This window comes from Musa acuminata, chromosome BXJ1-6 (assembly GCF_036884655.1).
Source record: "Musa acuminata AAA Group cultivar baxijiao chromosome BXJ1-6, Cavendish_Baxijiao_AAA, whole genome shotgun sequence".
Lineage (NCBI taxonomy): Eukaryota > Viridiplantae > Streptophyta > Magnoliopsida > Zingiberales > Musaceae > Musa > Musa acuminata.
In genome coordinates, this window is record NC_088332.1 from 41676230 (window position 1) to 41702656 (window position 26427).

The 26427-nt window shown below is 38.3% G+C and overlaps 4 protein-coding genes across 5 annotated transcripts; 3 read left to right on the top strand and 1 right to left on the bottom strand.

The window, feature by feature from the left end:
* Nucleotides 1–531: 531 nt before the first annotated feature.
* Nucleotides 532–7944, top strand: LOC103989444 (25.3 kDa vesicle transport protein SEC22-1). Of its 2 annotated transcripts, none has more exons than XM_009408284.3 (6): nt 532–693; nt 2918–3165; nt 3281–3441; nt 3530–3676; nt 4773–4849; nt 5791–6125. In XM_009408284.3, the coding sequence occupies exons 2-6, from the start codon at nt 2978–2980 to the stop codon at nt 5839–5841; spliced, it is 624 nt and encodes a 207-aa protein (XP_009406559.1). In that variant the 5' UTR covers nt 532–693; nt 2918–2977; the 3' UTR covers nt 5842–6125. The 2 variants fall into 2 exon arrangements, with proteins under 2 accessions (XP_009406559.1, XP_009406558.1); XM_009408283.3 differs by lacking the exon at nt 5791–6125 and adding an exon at nt 7479–7944 and having other exon boundaries at nt 533–693.
* Nucleotides 7945–10375: 2431 nt separating this feature from the next.
* LOC135677054 (co-chaperone protein p23-2-like) lies at nt 10376–18221 on the top strand. Its single transcript, XM_065188923.1, has 6 exons — nt 10376–10619; nt 10714–10897; nt 14739–14901; nt 17519–17553; nt 17640–17685; nt 17982–18221. Exons 1-6 carry the CDS (start codon nt 10474–10476, stop codon nt 18014–18016), a joined length of 609 nt encoding a protein of 202 aa, XP_065044995.1. The 5' UTR covers nt 10376–10473; the 3' UTR covers nt 18017–18221.
* Nucleotides 18222–18927: 706 nt separating this feature from the next.
* On the bottom strand, nt 18928–20125 carry LOC135677852 (protein RESTRICTED TEV MOVEMENT 2-like). The gene is made up of 2 exons (XM_065190262.1): nt 19969–20125; nt 18928–19852 (listed from the first exon to the last, which is right to left on the bottom strand). Exons 1-2 carry the CDS (start codon nt 20078–20080, stop codon nt 19035–19037), a joined length of 930 nt encoding a protein of 309 aa, XP_065046334.1. The 5' UTR covers nt 20081–20125; the 3' UTR covers nt 18928–19034.
* A 2627-nt stretch (nt 20126–22752) lies between these two features.
* Nucleotides 22753–24056, top strand: LOC103989448 (carboxylesterase 15). Its single transcript, XM_009408287.3, has one exon. It carries the CDS (start codon nt 22869–22871, stop codon nt 23862–23864), a length of 996 nt encoding a protein of 331 aa, XP_009406562.2. The 5' UTR covers nt 22753–22868; the 3' UTR covers nt 23865–24056.
* Nucleotides 24057–26427: the final 2371 nt, after the last annotated feature.

Sequence of the window (26427 nt, forward strand, 5' to 3'; positions counted from 1 at the left end):
AAAACATATGGAAAAAAATAGTGGCCTTAATTATAAGCCAACACACCTGTAGTGCTTAACCAGCAAGTCAGGAAGAGCAAGTTGGTGCTTTTACATAAATTTCCCTTTTAAATTTGAAAATAACATATTTACCCCTATCCAATCTAATATAGCATTTGAAATGTTCTTTAATACTTTCATTGAAAACTTAACCTTAAACGGGTAAACTAATATCCAAAAATATATTTCATATTTTTTAATAATATTGATATTATTTGAATTTTCTTGGTTATTATTCTATTGATTAACTATTATTAAAATAAAAGAAAATATTCTTTAATGCTTACATCGAAAGCTTAATCTTAAAGGGGTAAAATAATTAAAATACTATTATTTAAATTCTATCTTATATTTTTTGAATAACATTTTTAATATAATTTGAAGTTTTCATCGTTTATTATTATGCAAATGATAGTTGCGTATTAAACTAAAAATTAAGGGGTAAATATGCGATTTTGTCCTTTTAAGTTTCACCTCCGTTGAATCGCAGTTCCCTTGGAAGCACGCGTTTCGTATCTCTTTCTTTCTTCGTATCTGCTTCTTATTTCGATCCCCACGTCCGCGGCGACGCTCCCGGGACCCAACAAGGATCTCAAGGCTGCCGATCGACTCTCCGGCTGTCCTTTCGTAGAATCCCTTGAGTTGAGCTCTCCGGTAATCCTCGAGTTGATCTCGATCTTGCTTTTCTGCTCAACAAAGATCCATTAAATGCGTTATTTTTCTCCTTTTTGTGCTTTGAATTATTCGGGTCTTCTGATGTAGTGTGATTTTTTCTGTTGATCGGCGGTTAGGTTCTTTCCTTCTTTGTTTCTTTATTTTCTTGGTGGTGTGTATGTTTCGCTTGGTTGTTGTTTTGGACATCAGATCTAGGGTTTAAATTCGTGTTTTGGGTTAGGGTTTCTTGATCGAGGCAAGATTGGAACTACTTAGATCTACATGGATTTGGTGGTGGAGATGGGTAAAAGGGCCATGCGTCATGACACCAATCTACCACAATTCAGATACTTTTGCACCTAATGTGGACACGAATTACGAAAAGCAATTGTCACGCGTTTCCCCCATGCAGCTGCCTCGGATCTTGTTCTTTGCTGTATTAATTGGTTGTGGAATGGCTCCTTCTGAAGTATTTACATACATTTCAACCGATTGCTAATTTGGTGTAGGAAGCTCAATTTGTATCATACATTATTCCTTTCGGATTGTATCATTTGACATCATGATGTTCTCTAAGGACAAATGTGCTCATCATCAATATAAGATGCATTGGTTTTATCTTTTCTATAATTTTCTTGTTGGGACTTTGTTGTTGTTGTTATATGATAGTTGTGTTACCAAGCAAACCAACGGTTCATGCTAGTCATTTCCTGCCCATTTGGTGTGACACTTATGTAGTTTCAAAATCCAATTACATTTTTATTTTAATATTTGGAATTTTCTTGATGTTTGTATTGATCTTTTGCTTATTTTGATGATCACTTAATATTGGATTAGCATTGGATGCTGCTCGAAGCCTTTCAAATGATTCATTATTTTAATATTTTATTTAAGAAAGATACACAACTTCTATTTTTCTGCTAACCAAGCTATCTCATTTAAAAATATGCACCTATGGGAAGGTCCTATTAATCATAGACACAATAAAGTGCTGACAAGCTCACATGGCTAATCTTCAAAAGTAGTATACACACATCATGTTGCAAAAATATTTGTAATTAATTTATTAAAAAAGATATATTTTTTACTGCATAGACACTCCAATATCACTATATATGTATCCTATAGGAAGCATGGAAATCATTAAAAAAGTACTTTAAATTAATGCAAAAAACATTATGAATGTTACAAAATAATTTTTTATTAATTAACTCAAAATATTTTTTATTGCTTAAACACTCTATGATTACTATATATGATCCAATGGGAAGCATAACAATTATTAGAAAAAGTACTTCTAATTCATGCACAAGACATTATGAAGATATACTAAGTTAAATATCCGAAGTACAGATGTGTAACCAATACTGCCATCTCAAGATCTAATGTAGAAGGACACCATATTATACATAAACAGTAATGTAATCATCTTTATTTTTTTAGTTTCTCGGCCACATCTCAGGAAGGATAAGAATCATAATGTCTGACATGGAAATGACACATTTTAGTCTTTTTTGCTTCGAAAGAGAAATTCTAACTCCTCTTTTCCTTGTTCAGTTGCTTGGCTTTACGGGTTCAAAATCTTTATTTAACTTTGTATCTTACTCTGCACTTATTAATATCTTGGGTAGGCCTATCATTAAAAATTCAAATGTAAATGAAAAATCTTAAACCACTTTAGTTGATGATCTTGATTGTTATCTGATTAGGATAGTGTTTAAATTTCAGAAGTTATATTATGTCTACATTTTAGTTTCTGATAAATATATAACATAAGCACCGATAAGCATCATGTGCACAGATGTTGTCCTTTAGAAAGGCAGTGTGTAGATGCAACTGTGAAACAGTGAAAGTATCGTATAAGTTGTAGATTGAGTTCTTTCTTAAATCAGCTTGCACTGGTTGCAGATATATATTCCACAAAATTTGGTTTACATCTATATTTTGGATTATTGCAGTGAATATTTTGACCTCTTTGAGAGTTCAGCAGCTGATTTGGAGTTGTTCGGTTGGCCCTGGAGTTCTTTATTTCATCTACTTTAGTTTGCTTAGAATTTCCTAAATAGTCAAAGTTTAGCTTGGAGATATTAATTGTTTCAAGAAGTTGATTATCTAAAGTAAAAGCTTCTGTTTTAATATTTTCCAATGCTACCTCTTCATGTGATGTTAGTCTAGTGCCTAATAATTATTTCTATATTTCTAATCTCTGCCCTTTGATGCACAGGTAGTTCTGACTGTCATTGTGATTCATAATCTTCTTTGCTTCTTATCCTCGTGGGTGGAGATGGTAAAGTTGACAATGATAGCACGGGTTACTGATGGCCTACCTTTAGCAGAAGGATTGGATGATGGTCGTGACCAGAAAGATGCTGACTTCTATAAGCAGCAAGCAAAGCTTTTATTCAAGAACCTCTCAAAAGGTCATTACGAGGCTTCTAGAATGTCCATTGAGACTGGTCCATACTTTTTCCAGTATCCTATGGTGGTTATTTTTCTTAATGTCTCTGACATCTAGAAAGTGTTTCTTAATGCTCACTTTGAAGTGTGGTACTTTTTTACTTTACTTCTCCTTGACTCAGCTGCTCAGCTACATTATTGAGGGTCGTGTTTGTTACCTGACAATGTGTGACCGTTCTTACCCTAAGAAGCTTGCTTTCCAATACTTGGAGGACCTCAAGAATGAATTTGAGAGGGTCAATGGGAGTCAAATTGAAACTGCTGCAAGACCATATGCTTTTATCAAATTTGGTAAATTTTCCTTTACAACAGTTTTTATCATCTTAATGTCATTACTGTCATTCTGATGTTCTATTGTTTTTGTTTTTTCCATATGTAGATACTTTCATACAGAAGACCAAGAAACTTTATTTGGACACCCGCACCCAACGTAATATGGCAAAGCTGAATGACGAACTATATGAAGTCCACCAAATAATGACTCGCAATGTTCAGGAGGTTCTTGGTGTTGGTGAAAAATTAGACCGTAAGTTAACTTACTCTTTTACATCTGATGTTTGTTAGCAATTTGTGACAAATAGTGAAGATATCATGGTAAAAAATTTCTTATTCCATGCTAACATTGAAGCAAATTGCAAAAAGTTCATTACAAGATTGAAGTATCAAAGTTTAAAACCATACCTAACCTTCAAAATTTATCTTATAATCCAACCTTGAAATTCACAAACAAAATATTTGCTCAACTGTGTTATCATCTTTGATGAAGTTATATTTTTTGAAGTTCTTATAACACAATGATACAAAGATTATAATAATTGGGGAAAAGTTCACATAAGAATCATCTTTTCTTGCCTTACTTTTTAATCTAAACAAGAAAGTGGATTTCCCATCCTGAGTGGATTGTGTGTCAAATTACATCATAGAACATTTTTTTGTCAGTGCCAAATACGCAAGAAGCACCTTATGAGATAGGAATTTTAGTCTTGCAAAAGAAGATGTTACTGACCCCTGGGCTGAAACCTTGTTGATTACACAAACTTTTGTTTGGACAACCAGATCAAGTTTTTATCTTCTAGAAGAAGATGGAGCGCTGACATTGAACTCTTTTAAGTATATGCATTTGGCATGTAACTTTATGACTCGTTCTCTTTCTACAAGTTATTGTCTTTTAAAGCAGAAATTAGTCCCAAAATCTTGAAATCAGAAAAACTTGAGTAAGAATTATTCAAACTTTGACAATTTATGCTGGAATGAGAATGCTATTCATTCGATGATCATGTGAATTATTTGTTCCTTCATTTTGAAAACATAGGGTAGGCACAACACAGGTGGAATGATTCGTTTCTCATAAGATACCTTTAGCATTGGCAACAATCATCATGAGCATTTATTGTCAATCATAATATTTGAAGTTTTTTTATTTTCTGATTTTAACGGTTCATTGACTAATATATGATCTTGTGCTCTCATTTTTCAGTTTGATGAGTTATACTTTTGAAATTTATTTTTTCAAAAAAAAAAGAAATATTTACTTCTCAGTGAGAGAAAATGCTATTCAGAAATAATTAACTTATAGAAATTTTGCTATGTAATTCCTGAAAGCTTTTGATGGCATCCTGCAGAGGTCAGTGAATTGTCAAGCAGGTTGACATCTGAGTCTCGAATCTATGCTGACAAAGCAAAAGACCTAAATCGACAGGTAAGCATATGATAAGTCATGTTCACCAGTTCTATTTCTTACTGTTTATTCATGTAGATATACCATAGAATCTTTTGAAGTACAAGTTGCATGCCTTTTAACTTATCTTGTACCACTAACCATTATTTAGTAATATATATCTTCTGACCATTATTCATACACTATGCTGGTTAAATATATAAGGTTGGAAAAACATTTTCTTAGGATAATTTTCTTTTGTTGATTTTTAAACAACATGGTCCACCTTTATAAGTCTGTTGCATTGCAAATTTCAGTGTGTAGGATAGTGCCCCTCTACCTTGCATATGCAGCCATGTGAAAGATGATTGTGATGTATACCCTTTGGTGAAGCCTTTATGAACTTCAATCAACAGTGGCAAGGCTTGAAACCTGTGCCTCAACTTAGGAAAGACTAAAAAGCTGTGCCTCAATTTTAGTGAAGGCTCAAATGCTTAGCCTGAGCCTTGCATCAAATTACACCTTTGGTGTTGTCAGGGCTTGGTATGTACGTTATGTATCTTGGAGACTAGGTCTTGAAAGTATGAGGCCTTGACTTCTCTGAGAGGTACCTGAGTTAACAGGGTTGAAGGCTCGTGATTATACCACAAATTTTCTCAAGTCTCTTGCTAACCGGAGCTTTTTAACTAGGGTTTGCGTAAAACAATTTCCATGAATTTTAAGAAAATTTCTTGTTCAGGAAAATTAATACAATCATCCAGGGTCAATTAAGTATTGAATTTGTGTGCTTACTGGTAAATGTTAATAAGGTCTGTTGACAAGTACATGTTAATAAGTTGTCTACCATTTTAGGACCATATTAGCCTTTACAGACCATCTAGTTGAATTTTATGAAAATTGTCAGTGACATCTGAACTGAGTGAGACCAAATTTCCATATGGACACTACTTATACCTGTTTTCCTGCCTTATTTGTGTGTAAAGCCAGGTGACTGGAGAGGCAGAAGGAAGCATGGGGCCACCGGTTGGTCCTGAAGCAGCCTCTCCAATTGCATGTCTTTCCTGCAAACAAGGAAGGAGAAAGGGGAAAAGGCACTTTGTTTTCAATTTTGGACTTCTGCATAATGTGGCCTTGATGGCCCTTTAGCTATCTAATATCCAATGTCATTGTTGAAACATAAAGGTTTTAAGTCCTTGTAAACATTGCCATCAATATGTTGTAGAACTATCAGGGAACATCCTTAAAAGCATTGGATAAACAAACACTAAGATTTGAGTGATTATACCATTATAGAATGACATTTCACTATAGTGCTTCAGATTTTGTGTTTGACAACCTCCGTGGATAATGCGGTAACAGCTGAGTGTTGTACATCTGGTTTGATGCTCTGATAACCTCGCATTGGGAATTAATGGCGAGTTGGAAAAGTATACAACATTAGATGAGTCTTTAAATACTTGCCATGTTTCTAGGCATGTTATATTCAAGTTTATGGCAATAGTTCTATCACATTGGTTGGACAATACATATCATAGTAGACCTACTAATAAAGATGGCGGGATTGAAGTCTCTGTGGGAAATAGCTACTCATTGATGACATAAAAGACACATCATAACATAGAGCCACCACCAAGTTATGGGTCTTACAAGCTGCCCACTAGCAAATGATTCTGGGAGTCATGTTGGTGGACCTTGATCATGACATTAAGTTTTTGAGTGTCTTTGAGCATGGATGTAGTGATGCCTCAATTACTAACATTGGACTAAAGATGAGCCAATAACTAATAAATTGGTCATACATTTTGAGCATGTTGTTTTAAGCTAGTAACATCTGAGTTGTTGGGTTAATATAACTCTATCAAATCTGATCATTAAAATTAAAATTTGGGCTGTGTGGTACTTCTAAATGTTAATTGTAAGGTGCACGACATTTATAATTGTAGCAGGCCATTTATAAATGTATGCACATGTATGACATAAGTGGGTCTAAGAAGGGAAAAGGTTAATGATGCAAAAGGCACGTTATGATTTGAGTTAATGGTTGGACAACGGAAATCATGGTATGAGATCATGGACTGCGTTGGCTGTTGCCAATCTTTATTTGCATGAAAATGAGCATTTTGGCAAACGAAAACCTTTCTAAGTTAAAATGGTGGACAGTAATAATTTGTTTTAAAATTCAGCTTCATAGTATCAGGTACATGTATGGATGCTTAGCTAAGCAAACAGATAATTAAGTCTATTAGCAATGTTAATGTTGCCATAATGATGGAAGGGACCCCTAATATTTGCTTTCTAATAAAGGAAAAGTAAGCTTCCTCTACACCACACATTTATGGCCATATATCTAGGATTTACATTGGTAATGCCTTGAGTGTCAGCAGATGTGTTTTTTCTTTACTGTTGCATATACGTTTGTGTGTGTGTATAAGAAGTGGCACGAGTTGCTCCTGTCACTAAAATTGTTTGTTCATGTGGCACGACCGAATTCTGAAGTGTGGATACTGGTTAGATGGTTGTGGACATTTGAGGGAGGACAATTTGCTACTTCACACATTTTTACACATGTAATCTATACACTTAATTGCACAAATCAGTACATGACATGAAACTTTTGAATGCGTCTGTGTGCTATGATTACTGACTGAATTTGGATCCTGCTTGATGACAGGCTTTGATTCGAAAATGGGCTCCTGTTGCCATTGTGCTCGGAGTTGTCATGCTTCTGTTTTGGGTTAGGAAAAAGATATGGTGACTGCTGATCAGATAGCATCAACATCTCTCTGCATTATGTGCCATTTCTTTGGTGTTGCTCATATAGGTATCCTTCTCGGCTACTAGGTGTTATAATGAGTTTTCCATGGCGATGGAAGCACAGACAGATGCACTCGTTTTCCAAATGATGAGAATACATCAGGTGCAAGAATCAGTAGACTACTAAACATTTTCCAGGGATTCAGTATATACATTATGGAGATTGTTGCTCCTGAAATCTATTGCTATATCGTCTTCAATTTTTGGGACATCATGCAAAATTTTTAAGGTTGCATCTAGCTGATTTTTCAACGTTTTTGAGAAAGCTGCTACCGTCGTTATGTTTGTGTTGCATTCCAATTATACCATTGTGGCATCCGCAATCTTCTGAGTCCACTGCTTGTCCTGCAAACTTCCGAGATAATTGGTTACGATTAAGCGACCACAAACTATGCGATAGTGGCGGTCGATATGATGCGGTGCGACTGTGCTTGTTTTATGGGTGGATTAGCATAATGTTGTTTTATCATATACACAGTTATTTTTTAGGGTATATCAGTGTTGCGATGCTGAATGCAGTCTGGTCTGCTATAGTTTAAAATTAAAATTTTTTTGGACGGGTCTTTTCCAATATAAAATGCTGCTGTTGTTATCGACCCTCGGCATACTGCTGTGACATTCCTACTGGAAGTTATTTGGTTAATTTTATCCCCAGCAAAAATAACTTTCAATTTTTGAAATTTTACTGTAGATTTTCTCTTTTACTAAATCTTTATTTTGCCCTTAAAAAAGTCCTGTCTACTTTTTTTTTTTGTTTTCTTATTTTGATTTGATTCAAGATGAAAAGAAAGTGCACCATTATGCAGATAGTAAGTATTTCATATATAAAAAAATTGTGATAAAAATTAAATGAATATCGTTACTCACATTATGCAGAGATAAACCTGGTGCTGGTATTTTATTATAACAACAAGTTTATGATAATATAAGCATAATGTTTATAATTATCTCCTTTTGAAAACCTTTTTATGTCTCGTCTTCTCCCATGCACAATCATAAATATCTGTATTTATCATCATATTATGAATGAATAGGGTGAATAAGCCACTGGTTGTCCCATTTTCATTTCTTTTCCATAGCATTTCTACTCTTTATGATCCTACAAATATTCTTGCTTTATTTTTCCTCCCAACTCTTTACAATCGGTTTTTTCTTGGCTTGATTCAATGCGTTAAGAACCGGTTCAATGAATTCAGCCGAACCAAAAATATATATATAAGAATATGAAATAATAAAAAATAAATAAAAATGATAAAATTATTTAAAAATTAAGAAAAATATTATGGAAATCATAAAAATATATAATCCGAGTCCTCCTCTTTAAAATAATATTTAGCATATAGAAATATTAAAATATTTTTAATTGGTGTTATATATATATATATATATATATATATATATATATATATATATATGTATAATATTACATCAAAATTTGAAGCTAGTTTGAGTTTATTCGAATCGATTCAAAATTTTCTTGAAACAAACTTAAACCACGAAAAAGATTTTAAAAAATCGAAAAAGGTGAAAAAAATTCTTCAACTTTTTCAGGGATAAAATTCGAAATTTAGTAAAAACGCTCTACAGAGGAAAAAAAAAAAAAGGAAAATGAGCGCTCTCAGGAAAACAAAAATAGAAAAACACAGATTTCTTCTAGAATTTGTTTAAATAAATATGATTAAAATATTAATAATATTAAGCGTATTAACATAATTTATTCACGATGAGACGGACTGATTAAGAAAACCACATATCATTGGCCTTTTTATAATAGCCCAAGAATAATATTATATTCCTAATTTTGACTCCTAAAGACACTAAAATGGTTTTAGTAGCACAGCTACAACAGATTTAAGTAAAACCTACCTCATTCAGACCCATTATTATTGTCCATAGTTTCTTGTCTACGGCAAGACGAGTGACCTCTAAACCTCTAAACAGTTGCACACTATATATGTCTTATCTCCTTATGGCTTTCAGTTCGATATGGAGTTAAAAACTCTCTCTCTCTCTCTCTCTCTCTCTCTCTGAGAATTTTACTTTCACAAGTAAAATAAAAGGGATATAAGAACGAGAACGATTCCACGTACCGAAAACGCCGAACCCAATCATCCCTTTGGTTTAAAAATATATCATCACTCTTGAAGTTATTGACCTCATCACCTTTGAGTGTATTCTCCCACAAAATACATCACTTTTTTTTGTGTTTTTGGGTGACATTTGTTTAAAGAGGTCGAGATGACTACCGACAGTAACTCACATTAGGATTGTGATGTTTTTCCAAACACAATGTACGTGAAATGAGTCGAATAAAGTCAAAGCAATGAACGAACGAGTCGTAGAGTCTTGTTGTCACGTCCGATGATGCACTCGAACTACTTGTCCTCCTCAACCAGTCAACAACTATTATGCAGTCTTTATATAACATTTGCAAATATATCTTTAATATTTTAATATTTATATTTTTAAAAATTATATTAAATTTTTTTATATTTATGAAAGTAAAATATTTAATCTCATTTCTCTTCATGTATTCATCGAATTTATTGGTGAAAATATCACATATATATATATATATATATATATATATATTCAGTGATAAATTGAATGAGAAATATTTTATTTTTATAAATATATATATCTTTTATAATATTTTTATTAATAAAAATCAATTATATGAGAAATATTTTTTTTTATAAATATAAGAATCGTAATATAAATTTAGAAATTGTTGAGATGGAAAACTGAAGAAAACGGGTAATGTGTAATGAGAGAGAGAGAGAGAGAGAGAGAGAGAGAGAGAGTCACTACATGGCTTTTCTGTGTCTCTTTTTCTGAAGCTTCTGCTGCCAATGGCACGGCTTTGCTCCCCCATCTTCTCTCTTCCCTGCCCATTGACGCCCACTCTCGACTCCCTTTCCCTTTCCTTTCCACTACGTAAAACCCCCCTTCGACACTTGTTGAGGGGAGCATCTCCTCGAGGATCTTCATCCATGGGGTAAACAAAGCCGGCGACTCTCTTACAGTTTCTATTTGGTTTTTGCTCTCCGATGATGACCAAGAAATTCTTGCTTTGGTTTCTGGGTGTTTAGCCGCCAACCGGAAGTTCTATGGGCGCAGCGCTCCGACAAGGTTTACCTGACCGTGTCTTTGCCGGACGCGAGAGATGTTTCCGTGGAGAGCGAGCCGCAGGGGGCGTTTAGGTTCTCGGCCGTCGGGGCTCAGGGCGAACACTTCGACTTCAGCCTCGAGCTGTACGATTCGATTGTTCCCGAGGCAAGCGGCTTTCCCTTTTGTTCATCTTCCTTTCACATTTTGCAGAACATTTTGAAAGTGCAAATTGGCTTAACCTAATGACGTTATTTATGTTCTGGTTTTGAGTTATATTTGCCTGCTTAGACTAGACATACACATGTTAGGTGTTGTATGTGCTGGAAGGAGCATGTTGTCAATGTGTTATATGTACGATGCTTGATCTTTATCTCTAAGCTTTTATAATCTTTATGCCAAACTGAAGATGATAATCTTTATAATCTTTGTGGTGTATGAATCAACAGATGAAACTGTGGGTACCGGGAAGGTTCTTTACCCGCGAAAATTTTGATAAATCTTGAGGCCTGTTCTTATTATAAAATATACTTATATTTTGTGTGATTTGTTAATTGTTGTTGCAGTTTTGTCAAACTTTATTTTTTTCTGCATTCGGTTGAATTGGATAACATATGAGGAACATGAGCCAATTGAAACTTAAAATTGGAGAAAATGGGTCTCAAGTTGTTATATTATCCCGATATAGTTGATGAATTTTATGTGCAAGCAGGTGTGACTTCAAGATGGCTTTGCTCAGTTGGATGACCATTTATTCCATAAGTTACCGGAGAGTTATGATTGACTGGAAGTGAAAAGTTTAATTTAATCTTAGTTTAAGAAGAAAGCATTGGTTAAAAACATTTTGCTCTTGCACAAAAAAATTGGCAATTCTTCAATTTGATACATTTTATGCACTGCAATTAAGATTGAATATCACATCAATACTGGTCCTCTAGTGGAGGTGACTTTGAACATCTTATATGGTGTTAGTCTTACTGACAAGCTTTCATGAACGTAATTCAACATACTTAAGTACAAAATAAAGGACCTACTGACCATAGTCTTCTTTGTCAATGGATCAAATTTATCTCTTTGACGCATTGTTTCTCGACAGTCTTTTTTCTTATAATTAAATAAAACTCTGTTTTCGTCGTTGTTGTCTGCATATCGAAACCATATGTCCTAAAATACACATGTCCCAAGTTGATTTTTGTTTGAAGTCATTTGTCATGTAGCCTTCATCTTTGAGTCAGAGAGGGTGAAAGTGTAAAATCTATAATTGTTGTGCTCTTATTATTACAGGAACTTCAAGTTTTTCTCTTGTCATGTCCCTAAATCAGGGGACTCGATGGTCCATCGAATAGCCATGAGCTAGACTAATTCAAGTTTGACTATATATTTTCTCTTTCTGAAATCAGGCTAACTTATAGTCACCCACACCCAGGTTGAAGCCTACATACTATAGCTAAATAATGACAAATGTTATATTTAAAAAAGTACCATGGTACAAGAATGAATAAAATATTATTACATCAAGAAGTATCATCTAACCGTTTTATATCTCGGAGTCACACATTTTTTTAACATTAATTCTTTCAATAGTCCTTTAATATAAATTCCTGGCTTACATAATTCTTTCTATCCTAAAATCCCCTCCTACACATGTGAGACATCCAGGTACACATTCAACCTTAAATCAAGTACATGGTGGTGAGTGTTTATAAAAAAAAGTACCTAGGAAGTGGACGAACCTCATCTAAGGACAGGTAAGTATGATTTTAAACACATTAAGGTATTTGTAATACATCAATAAAAATACAACACATGCATTTCATATAGTTAAGTTAATATTACAACAATAAGAAACAACTCATATTAATCATGTTCATCATTCGCTTGTATTTATGTGTTGATGTATCTTTTTTATTTTCTTCTTTCATTTCATACTTATATCATATATCATATACTAGTCTTATTCTTTTCAGAAAATATAATAACTAGACACTCAAATAGTACCGAAACCCGATGGAATCAACTCCACCTTGTGGACAGCATCCTTGGTGGACCTAAACGTCATCTTATGTGTCAAGTCACGGGTTAACCACCTGAGGACATATTTCTCACTTTTTGTTACCCTTGAAAATCATCTGATAATATATTCTCTTCATTACCCTTTTTAATGCTACTACCTAGTACTAGTTATAAAATCTCGGTGCCTCCACCTTGGTAGATTTAAACTCTATCCCTTTGCCGGTCCGAAGGTTTACCACAGTTGAAATCCAAAAAATCTATTAAATCTTTTGTAGTTGAATTATTGAGAACTAACTTAAAAATGTACATATATATAATATTTTTTATTTATACCGTGTGTTAAGTTGTTACATTAAATGCACTTGTAGAAATGCTAAGTTCATATATAAAATACGTATCTATGGGGCAAAACTTAACATGTTATCACACAAGCAATATATAATCTTATTAACAGGTAATTATTGTCAGGTAATTGCAAAAAGGTACATAAACTATGAAATATCTTGGTATTCAATCAATAATATAAAATACATGCCCATCCAGTTTTGATATTCAAGGTAACATTTAAAATACTTTGTGATTTCTGTCTAATTTGACTAATTTAATCACCACATGTTAGGATTGAACTTAAGATGGAATAATTCAATAAAGGCTTAAATCCCAAGGTAAGTGGCTTGTTGATCCAATTAGGTGTTTTAAAAATGCTTTATATTATTTAGTAAGGTTTTAAATGGTACTTTGAAGTTTGAATATCAAAATTAGGTGAGCATATATCTCATATATATTGATTGAATACTAGGATATGTGATAATTTATTTGCCTTTTTTGTAATTATTTAATGATAATATTTATGATTGTATTTCTTGTGTCATGACATGTTAGTTATTTAAATTTTGTCTCATAGATAGATGTTTGATATATGAATTTAGGATTTTCTAAAAGTACATTTGTGACAATTTGACATGCAATATAAATAAATAAATATTATACATATATATTTTCAGTATAGTCCTTAATAATTCTTTATGCCTCATTGCGGCTTCCAAGGGCGATAAACAAAGGCTTATGTAAACCTTTGGATCGGTAAATGAATGTCATTGAAGTTACCAAGATGGAGGCAATGAGGCAGTTTAAGTGGTACTCAACAGTAGCTTGAGGGAATTAAAGAGAAAACATATTATTAGATGATTTTCAAGGGTAACATATTAGCATCCTATTTTAAATGTTTCCTTATGTGATAAATGTAACATGTATAATGGCAGTGAAATCCACCATGAATGTTGTCCCTACGTTGGGATTGATTCCCGTAAGTTCATTTAGCATGCACCTAAGTGTCTAGTTATTATATTTCTGAAATAGAATAAAATGTATATATGATATGTGACATAAGTATAAGATGAAAAGAGGAAAATAATAAGAAGAGGCATTAACACATAAATGTGGACACATGATGAACATGATGAACATGATAAGCATGAGTTGTTTCTTATTATTGGACTTATTGATTTAACTGTATGAAATGCATGAGCTATTTCTTTATTGATGTTATTACAAGTAGTTTCAATGTGCGCACTATGAAGGACGTCTCTCCATGTAATAGATATTTTTAAAAAAATACTTGCAACCCTCTCCTACCTGCACAGGTAACTCATCAAAAATTGTATTGGTGTTCCACATTTAAAGGACTGGTGAAAACATTAATGTTAGAAAAATGTGACTAATATAAAACAGTTAGATAATACCTCTTGAAGTAATAATCTTTTGTTCATTCCTTTAACATGTTAATCTTTTAAATGTAGTGTTTGCCATTATTTTAATTACAGTGTGTGTAAGCTTCCACCAAGCTGACTTGAGTTTCTGGTTTATATATATATATATATATCATGTTCATTCGGTGGACTGTCGCATCTCCTGATTTGGGGGCGTGACACTTATAATTTATGAGCCCTTTTGGCTCTATGGTATTATTTTTATTGTCTTTTAATGGTGTTATCAGGCTAGTAAAACAAATATTGGGATGAGGAACATAATCTGCTCAATCAAGAAAGAGCAAAAAGGTTGGTGGAAGCGGTTGCAGAAGTCAGAGGAAAAACCTGCTCCATATATCAAAGTTGATTGGAATAAATGGTGCGATGAAGATGACGAAGAATCTGACATTGGTAAGTATATATCTGAAGAAGTAAAACCAATTGTTTTTGCCTGCTTCAGTTTTAGTTATTTGGTAGTTGTACTGAAGTCTTGATGTGTTATATTGATGACCAAATATAAACCTGGATGTGTAGTTTTGTCAGCATTTTATTAAAACTTTTTGTGAGCTAAATATCTAAGGATTTATTAGTGGATGTACACTATAGATATGTTTTGTTTTATCTCTCTGAATATTTTTTTAGTGGATGCATGAAGTTAAGAAAGTGTGCTGAAACCTTGCCCCAATTGGAAGTAGGAAGTTAGCTTTATTCCCTATGACGGTATTTCACTGGTCCGAGTAACTTTATTGGAAACGTTATCATGTATCAATTTTTGAGTTCTGCCCATATATGTTTTAGCTGAAATCACTAAATTCTCAATTCGAAATCTTACCTAGGTTTGTTCTAGTAAAGTTCTTTTTCACTTACTATCATTCTTGTCCTGTCCATGAGCTTTTCTATCCACATTTGATTTGTGTCATTTGGCATATTTCAAGCCTTACAAGAATTGGATGAGTAGAAACTCCTTTCAATTACTAATATTATGTAACATGAGTTAATAAATTTATCTCAAATGTGTAGGAGTGAAGTTTTTCTTTATAGGCAGGTTCTGGTATCTGCTAACCATCTATAATCTACTTATTTATCTTTGTATGGATTTATATCTCTAAGAAACGTAACTGAAAGTAATTTTTGTTTCTTAATTCATCCAAGTATGTCATGTTAGGGGATCCTTCTAAAAATTTGTCCTTTAAAGATGGTTACTAGAGAAAAGGGGTGTGGTTTGCTCGGCCTTTTAACCGCTTTCCATTATCGAAACAACCAATTGCCCTTTGACCATTCTTTTTACAGTATGTGGGAGGAAGCTGCATTTGACTGTTATCACTAATCATGCTTTTCTTAAACCTTCTATTTTTGTTATTTATCAAATTCTTCCTAGTTTTTCTATGTTCATGAAATATCACTGTTTTGGTTGTGGTAGTGCTGCCACAAGTTTGTTTGCATTGTTACTCCTCCATTGTCGGTCATACCATCACCCAAATTTTACTGCTGCAACAAGTTTGTATGCTTGCATTATTGTTTCATCCATGGTAGGTTGTACTGCAAACATCACTACTATTAAGATGATATTAGTTTGTTTTAGAAATATATAGTTGATACGGGCTTGCACACTTGATGTGATTCTTGGCATTATTATAAGTTACTCTATTACCCAAGTGATTTGGATACCTAGGTTTGAGTCATAATAACATTCTTTTTCCTTGTAGTAAGACTGCATACATTACCTTTCTCCATATCCCACATTGATAGGAGCCTCATGCTACTTCCCTTGTTTTTTGTCATTCTGTTTACTGTTTTATTTTGTTTACATTTCTCTACCTCCCTCTTATGGCTTCTGTCTTTCTTATACTTTCTTTTTCTTTACTTCATTGCTTCATCTCAGTTTATGGTACAGCAGTCTTCTGGTTGTTTGATAGCAGAGATTAATTTTATCACGTGGTGTATTTATAGGAGTGGACCTTTTGATCTAGATCTTCTTGATATTCTATGGTAACAACAGATTATCTACTGTTTTCTATGTCAGCATCTAGTTCTATTTGCTCCATCCAATCAAGTTGATTTTTCTTTCTAGTGATTAGTTCTGACTCAAAACTACCTAACAATTAAATACATGGTCCGCAATATAAAACCAAAGTTCATAGAAAATACTTGTCAATATTGTTGCTATTCACATGAATACAACTTATAACTGAAAGATGTAAGAGGTGAAAACATCATATGAAGCCCTCTGTATGTCGAGCAGTTTTGGATATGCTTGCTGTTGTAGCTCCATAATTGTCCAATGATCAACGGGTTGATCAACAAAAGAGGGCTAAAGAAATCATGTTAGAAGTTTATGCTAATTAGATATGGTTAGAATTATGAGTTACTTCAATAATCTGAATCGCTTGTGGATTTCTACTGTGTATAATTTTACTAAGACCTAGGTACATAATTTTATTAAGACCTAGGAGAGAATTTTCAAAAATAACTATTAGCTAAAATGATTGCCATTTTGGTCAAGGAGCATCACCAACATGGGAAAAGTTACCAGAAGGATGTACTGTCGAATTAGAATAAATGATTTAGATTTTGACATATCAGTTAAATAAAAAAATACAAAACTCAGAATTGAAATTTCAGGTTATTGTCTGGAATGTATTTTGATTTTTCATTCACAGATGAAAACTTCTTGTTCAAGTTCAAGTACGTCACCAAAAAGAAACCTCCAAGCATATGCAAATGTATTACTATAGATTCTAGTACAACCAAAACATTGTTCCTCAGAGCAAGGGTGCCAATTATCTCTCCACACCCTATCAGATTTGGAGAGTTTGGTAAAAAAGGCAAGCAAATGGGCACTACAGTTGTCCTCCTGTAAAATGTGACGAACTTCCGTTCAACAGATAGTTGGAAAAAGAAAACAAACAGCTGACTCACTTGTGTTTTTCTTGTTCTGAGCTTTTTAAGAATTTGCATTGGAACATTTTATTTGACAAATCAAGACACTTTATTGGACAAATCAAAACTGACATCCATCTCTTTACAGCTGACTCACTTGCTTCTGATGATGAAAACAATGAGGTGCAATCACTCTTTTAGACCCCCTCACTTTTTCTGCTGTTGCTATATAGAGCCTCTAACCACTCTTAATCTCCATTGTTGTTTAGATAAATGGCATGAATGATGAGAGCAGTGATGATGATGGATTACTCTGTAAGAATATCTACACTCTATTTGTTAATAAGATTTTGCCTCTGTAGCAGTGACATTTTGATCTTCCAGGCCATTTAGAATAGAAAGTTGACCATGTGTGTACAAACCATCAGGGCTTATGTGGTGCCTTGCCTAAAGTTCCATTGTAACTTTTGGAACTTGATTCAGGTCCATTGTAACAGATGGTTTTTAGCCACCTGGTCATGGACGTAAAAAAAATTTTAAGGAGTCTTATTAGTCAGCACATTTATTCAAGCACGGCCTGCCGTTTCTGAAATATGTTTCTATGATTGCAGATCTACCTGATCTAGAGAAGGCCAGAAGAAGCTGACACCAAGACATGCAATGCAGAAAGCTATGTATCGTATGTTCTGCTACTTCGTATTTTGCACAGCATCTTTGGTAATCACTCCTGTAAAACAATGAATTTGTTTATGCTTTCATCAACATATGCTTGTGAAAACATACTCTTGCTGTAACTTACGATGCCCACAATTAGAGCTTGTTTCAATGGATTGAGTGTATGTTTTTCATAATCCTTCTACTAGACCATTTGAACATGCATTCTTTGTTCTAGATGCCAATAAAAAAATTAGTTAACAATTCACAACAGAACAGCAGTGGAAGTTGCCAGTGTCTTCAAAACCTATTCTTTAGCGTCATCTTGTAGTTGCTGGTTGTGCTGTTCTAGTAGCTAGGGCACCAAATGACAGATTTCTGGACGTGATGACATGATGCTTGGTGATGGGTAGCTTGCCAAATTTGATTGTATGGAACCAATTTTAGACACTCATTTGGAACTTGTACAAGTCTCTGTGGTGTACATGTGGAAGATCATGCCCCTAAGTTAGCATTTGGCATTTGTTCCATTGAGATAAGTTAATCTCCTCATCAGTCCACAGTTTTTGTTTTTCCTATTCCAACAATTACCACTAGCTTGAATGTTAAAGCAGGAATGAAGTAGATATTGTGTTTCAAAAAGACAAAATTCTGTGTCTCCTTCACAATCAGAAAGAGAAGATAGAAAACTTCTCTCTGATTTGACATCATTAGGTGTTCCAGGGAACAGTGACAATGAATTAGGCATAATTCTGATATATGTTATATAAAAAAGTCATTTTTATCCAATCCAATGATTATTAGCCAGCTATTTGGGTCATCAGATCAAAAATATGATCTATGTTAGGATATTTAGGTTCAAATTGGATGTGGGTAATTGGCAAATCTAAATCTTGAACTCACTGGAAGCCATTTTTTGAAGTTGTATCATCTCTGTTTTATTTCAAATATCTGTGATGCTTTTACAGTGCTGCAATAGTATGCCTTTGTTCTTGAAACAAAGGCATCAATCAAAGACTAGCAGCGCTGCGAGTCTCCCCCTTCGTCAATTTGTACTTGAGGTACAACACAAGACCCAACAACACCAGCATGGCTGCAGCCAGTTTCGAAATCAGAGTCTTCCCTGTCTGGCTCAGCTCCATGACCATGCCTCCCAACTCCGGCCACGCCGGCTGCTCCGCTCTCGCTTCGCCACCATGCTCAACCTTCTCTTGATCATCCTTGACCTCTTCTTTCTCCTTCTCTGCCTCTTCTCTCGGCCACGTTGTCTTGTCACCGTTTAATTTATGATCCTCAACCTTCTCTTTGCTGCTAGTCTCTTCCTTCTCCTTCTCCTTCTCCTTTACCTTCTCTGTCTCCATTCTTGGCACCATTTTCTTGTCACCATTGGATTTAGCAGCCTCATCCTTCTCCTTCTCCTTTACCTTGTCTGTCTCCGTTCTTGGCACCATTTTCTTGTCACCATTGGATTTAGCAGCCTCTTCCTTCTCCTTCTCCTTTACCTCGTCTGTCTCCGTTCTTGCCACCAGTTTCTTGTCACCACTGGATTTAGCAGCCTCGTCCTTCTCTTCCTTGGGCGGTTGCAACTTCTTCTCCTCCTCCCGCTCTTCTATTTGAATGACTGGTTCGGGGGCGATCAGCTTCGGGAGCCTCAGTTGGAGCGTCTCGTTCTCGAACCTAGCTCGGACGTCGCTCAAGTTGCAGTTTTCTGGCAATGTGAACTCCACGTAGAATCGGCTCCACCGCCTGCCATCCAGTGGCCGCTCGCCGCTGGTCCTGAGTTTGCCTTGGTTGTCTACCTGCACCCTCACATGGTCCTTCCTGAAACCTGCAGCATGAGACACCAATATCGAACGCTGAGAGACTTCTCTCGGACCTGATCATGTGTATGACGATGATGATGAGGAAGAGAAGAAGAGAAAGAGAGAGAGAGAGAGAGCTTGCCGGGAAGACGAATGTGGTAGGTGTCGAAGACTTCTCCAGGAACCAGCTCGGTTGTGGGTTTGAAGTCCTCGTAGGAGCGGGCAGCAGACGCAGTTCTTGGCTTGGTGTCCATCGAATCCTCTCTTCGCTCTCTCTATGGATCGATGACGAGAGAAGCCATGGCTGCTTCCTCTTATACAGTTATTGTGGATCGAATTGATTGGCTGAAAGGTGAGGGATTCCCTTCTGGTTTGCGATGGATACCTCCTCCCATGGCCAAAGGGATGGATGCCTTGTTTGGCTTGCGCTCGCTTTTGGTTTGGGAATTCTTCATAGCTTAGCTTGTTGTGAAGGTAGTATATATTCTTGCTTGTTGTTTTAATATGTAGGAAAGTAATCCTAGGCTTTCATTCTCTAAATGGCAAGTGAACCATAGGGTTACAATGTGACTAGTTCAAGCTCCGAGAACCAAACATAAAATCATGTTAGGAATTTAAATCTATAAATCATGTCTCATATGTAAGATTAAGCTTTTAAGATGTAGTGTCATCGATTAAAAATTTAAGATGGTGTAAGAGCGAATGACTCTGTATTTACGGGCTACGTAATTATAAAAAAATGATCCATATATCACTCATCGATTTAAGTTTATCGATATATTAGATCGACTTGGATCAAGAATAGATATGGATCTTTATGATCTAATTGAATTCAATAAAATGTGCAAGATATTTAAAATCTTAGGCAATGAATGAGTAAATGATAATTTTACTTTATGACTTGGTTTAATGCTAGAATATAGCTTGTGGATATATATATATATATATATATATATATATATATATATATATATATATATATATATATATATATATATATATATATATATATATATATATATATATATATGTGTGTGTGTGTGTGTGTTAGCTCATTGGAGTAAGGTGTTAGCTAGCTGATTTCTATGCTATAAAAGGGTGTCCTTTTCTTCATTTTATTTTTCCAGCCTTTACAGTAGCTCTTCATTTTCTTTTTAAGCTACAGAATAGGGGAACTCTTCCTTCCACCAAAAAGTGGTATGGGAAGAGGAGGGGGTGAGGCATCTGCATCAGCTTCGCACTACTCTACCTCCTCTTAATCTTTCGACGATGCAGTGGTTAGCGAGAATGAAGAAAAGGTAGAGCAGTAGGCATTGATGCAAAGGAGGAAATGAGGCGCTATATTGAAACGATGTCGTGGTCGATGAGAATGAAGAGAAGATAGAGTGGTGCGATGCGAAAGGAGGAAGAGAGGGCAAGTGAGGCATCTGCGCTGCACCGCTTTGCCTCCTCTTCCTCTTCTGATGATGTGGTTGTCGACGAGAATGAAGAAGAGATAAAGCAATGTGGCGTCGATATATAGGAGACAATGTCACACTGAACAATGGGATGGTTAGCGAGAATGAAGAGGAGGTAGAGCAATGCAACGCCAATGCATAAATAGTATAGTGTCACACTGAACGATGCAGTGGTCAACAAGAACGAAGAAGAGGCAGAGCGATACGATTGAAGAGGAGGAAGAAGAAGCTGGTGAGGCATCGGTGTTGCATCACTTTGCCTCCTTTTCCTCTTTCAACGATATGGTAGTCAACGAGAATAAAGAGAATGCAAGGCAATGTGGCACTGAACGATATGGTGGTCGGCGAGAACAAAGAGGAGGCAAAGCGGTGTGACGTCGATGCAAAGGAGGCAGTGCGATGCCGCACTGAATGATGCGATGGTTGGTGAGAACAAAAAGGAGGCAGAGCAATGCGGCACCAATGCGGATGCCTCCTCTTCCTCCTCTGGCACCGCACCACTCTACATCCTCTTCGTTCTCGTCGATCACCATATCGTTTGGTGTGACATCGTACTACCTCCTCTACGTCGACGTTGCATCGCTATGCCTTCTCTTCGTTCTCACTTACTACCGAATCATTAGAAGAGGAAGAGGAGGCACGGCGGTACGGCACCGACGCAAATGCCTCACCGTTTTACCTCCTTATCGTCGACGTTCGGATCGACATCGACAAGGCTAACCATCGTATCGTTCTCATTGGCCACCACATCGTTTGGTACGATGTCGTATTGCCTCCTATGTATCGACGTTGTACCGCTTCGTCTCCTCTTCATTTTGGTTGATTATCGCATCACAAAAGAGGAACACAGTGGTGCGGCCGCCAACGCAAATGCCTTACCATTCTACCTCATCATCGATGGTCGGATCGACATCGATAAAACTAACCACCGTATCGTTCTCGTCGACCACTACCACTCCACCTATGATTCTATCGTCCGTCGTCATTATTAAAATTATCTTTTTGTTTATCATTTTCATATCATTCATACACGTATTGAACTTTTCATCGATAAAGACGACGATATTAGGGTAAATGAGATTAAATATTTTATTTTTATAACTATAAAAATTTTATTCTAAATTTTTTTAATTTAAAAATTAAAATGATAAAGAGCTCTAGAAATTAACCTTAGGTTTCTCCCACTAAATCCAGGTACGGCATCTATCTTTCAAATATTAAGATACAATAGCATCACCATAATTGCTGCGTAGCTCTTCTATATGAAGAAGTGAGAACTGCAAGCAACTATAATATCACTAAATAGCATCTTCTTTGCCGGACAATATCAATAAAAGAAGGCCATACGTCACACCGATATCAATAAAAGAAGACACGTCAAACCCCATATCACGTCAGCTCACGAAGAAAACAACAAGACCGATGATTCCGATGCAGTCTCTCACGACACTTGACTCTGACGAAAACGCCACCGCACCGTCCGTCCTCTCGTCCCTCTCTCTCTCTCTCTCTTCTCTTGCGCTTTTTTAGCCCCCCTAAGCGACGCCGCAGGCCTAATTCCTTGTTTCCCATCGCCGATTCTTCCATGGCATCCTCCTTCTCTTCTCCTCCGCGTGTGGTCGACGAGTGCCGAGGCGTCCTCCGCGTGCTCAGCGACGGCGCCATCGTCCGGTCCCAGAACCCCAGCTTCCCCATCCCCGTCGTCGACGACGGCTCCGTCGAGTGGAAGGACGCCCTCTTCTCCCCCGCCCCCCACGCCCTCCACCTCCGCCTCTACCGCCCTCGTCGCAGCCAAGCCCCCGGCGAGGGCAGGCTCCCCGTCTTCTTCTACTTCCACGGCGGCGGCTTCTGCATCGGCTCCCGCACCTGGCCCAACTGCCAGAACTACTGCCTTCGCCTCGCCTCCGACCTCCGCGCCCTCGTCGTCGCCCCCGACTACCGCCTCGCTCCCGAGCACCGCCTCCCCGCAGCCATCCACGACGCCGTTGCCTCCGTCGAGTGGCTCCGCTCCCAGGCCGCCGCAGACCCGTGGCTCGCTGAATCGGCCGACCTCGCCCGGGTGTTTATCTCGGGTGACTCCTCCGGCGGGAACATCGCCCACCACCTCGCCCTCCGGTTCGGCTCCCCTGCCGGCCGGGCCGCGCTGGCGCCGCTCCGACTCCGGGGGTTCGTCCTCCTGATGCCTTTCTTCGGCGGGACCCAGCCGACGCGGTCGGAGGCGGAGTGCCCCGACGATGCGTTCCTGAATCGGGAGCTCAACGACCGGTACTGGCGACTATCGATCCCCTCCGAGGCGACGCTGGACCACCCGCTGGTGAATCCTTTGGGGCCGGAGAGCGCGGACCTAGAGGCGGCAGAGGTGGACCCGATACTGGTGGTGGTGGGGGGACGGGATCTGCTGCGGGACCGGGCGGCGGAGTACGCGGTGCGTCTGAGGGGGTGGGGGAAGCCGGTGGAGCTGGCCGAGTTCGAGGGGCAGCAACACGGCTTCTTCACGATCGACCCCTGGTCCGAACCCTCCGGCAAGCTGATGGGGACGATCAAGCGGTTCATGAAGGACAACGGCGGCGGTTGGAGCTGAACCCGGTCTAGTTCAATTCCTCAATCTGCTACACCTTCAGTACACGTGCACGGCTTAGATTATTTGATCGAAGGGAAGAATAAGATAGGAAGAAATCCTCAAGTCATTTGGTGTTTTATTTGCATTGTTCAATTGGATCAGTCTATGGCAAGATATGATGGGCTTTGAATGAATCTTTTACGGTTAATCTGATATCCCAATATTTTTAATTATTAAAAGAGGACTCAATATATTTATAATTCAAATATAGCATGAAAATACCCTCACACTTAAATGACTTGTAATATAGAACACAGATGATAAATATATTTGTCAATATTAAACAACTAGAAAGAAGGAGGTTTATGCAAGTTGAGAGTATCACATAATATTGTATTGGGATTAATAAATATTTTAAGATTTCTATAGTTATGTTATGAGAAGGAATCAACATGAAAGAAAAAAAATTTAAAAATTAGATTGATGAAAAGAACAAAAGATATGAAAAATACTTTCGACCTGTTTTAATTTCTCTATATAATGTCTAGGTTGCTCTTTAAAAATTTTAAAAATATATATGAGAAACAGTATATTAGTTCCTGGATATTGACGAGAAAATCAATACTACTTTGTTCAGTCCCAAAAACATGAATCTATTCCATAAGCGATTTGGATGTATGATTGAAATAATAAGTGGACTCCTTAGGCTTTATTGGCTCATGGCAATCGACCCACGATTTCTTTGAGGTATGATTTGCCTACTGAAGGATGTTTAGAGTCATCTCAATGTGCTACTTATCCTTGTCTAGTGATGCTTCGCATCGCTTCGAGGGGCTCCTTGTCAAGTTCGAGGGGCAATAGCACATGTTCTTCACAATAAACCATGGTTCAAATCTTCCGACCAATTAATGTGGATCGTCAAGTGGCTCATGGAGGACAATCATGATTGTTTGACCTGAACTCTATTCAGATCAATTATATAATATGTTATATTTTCATGATCGAAGTGTGTCGACAACTTTGTATAGGTAGTTTGATTGGAAGATAAGGGTGTTTAAGCTTGTCCAAAGATGTCTACGTGGATTCTTTAACATATTTTAAGGGTGTTTAAGCTTGTCCAAAGATGTCTACGTGGATTCTTTAACATATTTTATAAGAAAAGTGAATAGTATAAGATGATATATATATATATATATATATATATATATATATATATATATATATATATATATATATATAGTTTGACCCATAATCAAACAACTTAAGCTTGTTGCTTGATGATATGGCAAAAAATGGCGGACCCCACTCCTGGCAACGTCCCCCGCACGTGGACAGGCGCGGCGCCCCAGGAAGAGCAATAAGGGTGACGGTCTGCGTCCGGACGTCATCCTCGCTGAGCCCATAGCCCCCTTCAGTTGACCCAGCACAGTAGGACGAGACAAAAGTAGGTAGCGGTTGGAGCTCGCCCATACCCTACGATTCCCCGGTCCCCTACGCAACATCCTCGGCGATGTCGGACGCTATCGGAGGTACGACCCCGACTGACGGGATGGTGTGCCCGGTAATGCCGAGTCCCCCTATAAACACCCCCGAGCCAGAAGGAGAAGGGAGGACTTGCTCCTGAAAGGAAAACGACCTCCACGTCACTCTCTAACTTGATCGTCGGAGGGGTCGGGCCGAGCTCCCAGCCCGACCTGTGTGCAGGTGCGAGACGGTGTCGCCTCTTCCCGAAGCTGCGGCGGAGCTGCCTCCCGACCCGAGCCGCCGATCCGAACCGCCGACCCGAACTGCCGAACCGACCTCCCGACCCGAACCATCGAGCTCGGCCGCCGGGAGACCTCGAGGAGCGCCCCCACGGAGATCATCGCCTTCCGGACCCGAACCAAGCCGCGACGGCCCCGAGGCCACGGCTAAAAAAGTTACTTACTGTAACATAATGGCGCTAGAAGGAGGGCCCGGAAACGACGGTACATTAGCTTTCTCCTTAGTCGCTCCATTGCGGCCGACCTGCACCAGCAGTAGCGACTTCTGGGGCCGGTCTCGGCTCCTCGGCCACGCGCGCGGCTCGGCACGCGGCCAACCTGCCCGCGTCGGCCCCACGCGCGCGACCAGCCCGCGCGTCTCGGCCACTTGGCCCCACGCGCACGGCCAACCCGCGCGCCTCGGGCCCCTCGGTCCCACGCGCGCGGCCAGCCCGACCGCGCCGAGCGCCTCGACGCCTCGACGCCTCGGCCCCACGCGCGCGACCAGCCCGCGCGTCTCGGCCACTCGGCCCCACGTGCGCAGCCAACCCGCGCGCCTCGGGCCCCTCGGTCCCACGCGCGCGGCCAGCCCGACCGCGCCGAGCGCCTCGACGCCTCGGCCCCACGCGCGCGACCAGCCCGCGCGTCTCGGCCACTCGGCCCCACGCGCGCGGCCAACCCACGCGCCTCGGGCCCTTCGGTCCCACGCGCGCGGCCAGCCCGACCGCGCCGAGCGCCTCGACGCCTCGGCCCCACGCGCGCGACCAGCCCGCGCGTCTCGGCCACTCGGCCCCACGCGCGCGGCCAACCCGCGCGCCTCGGGCCCCTCGGTCCCACGCGCG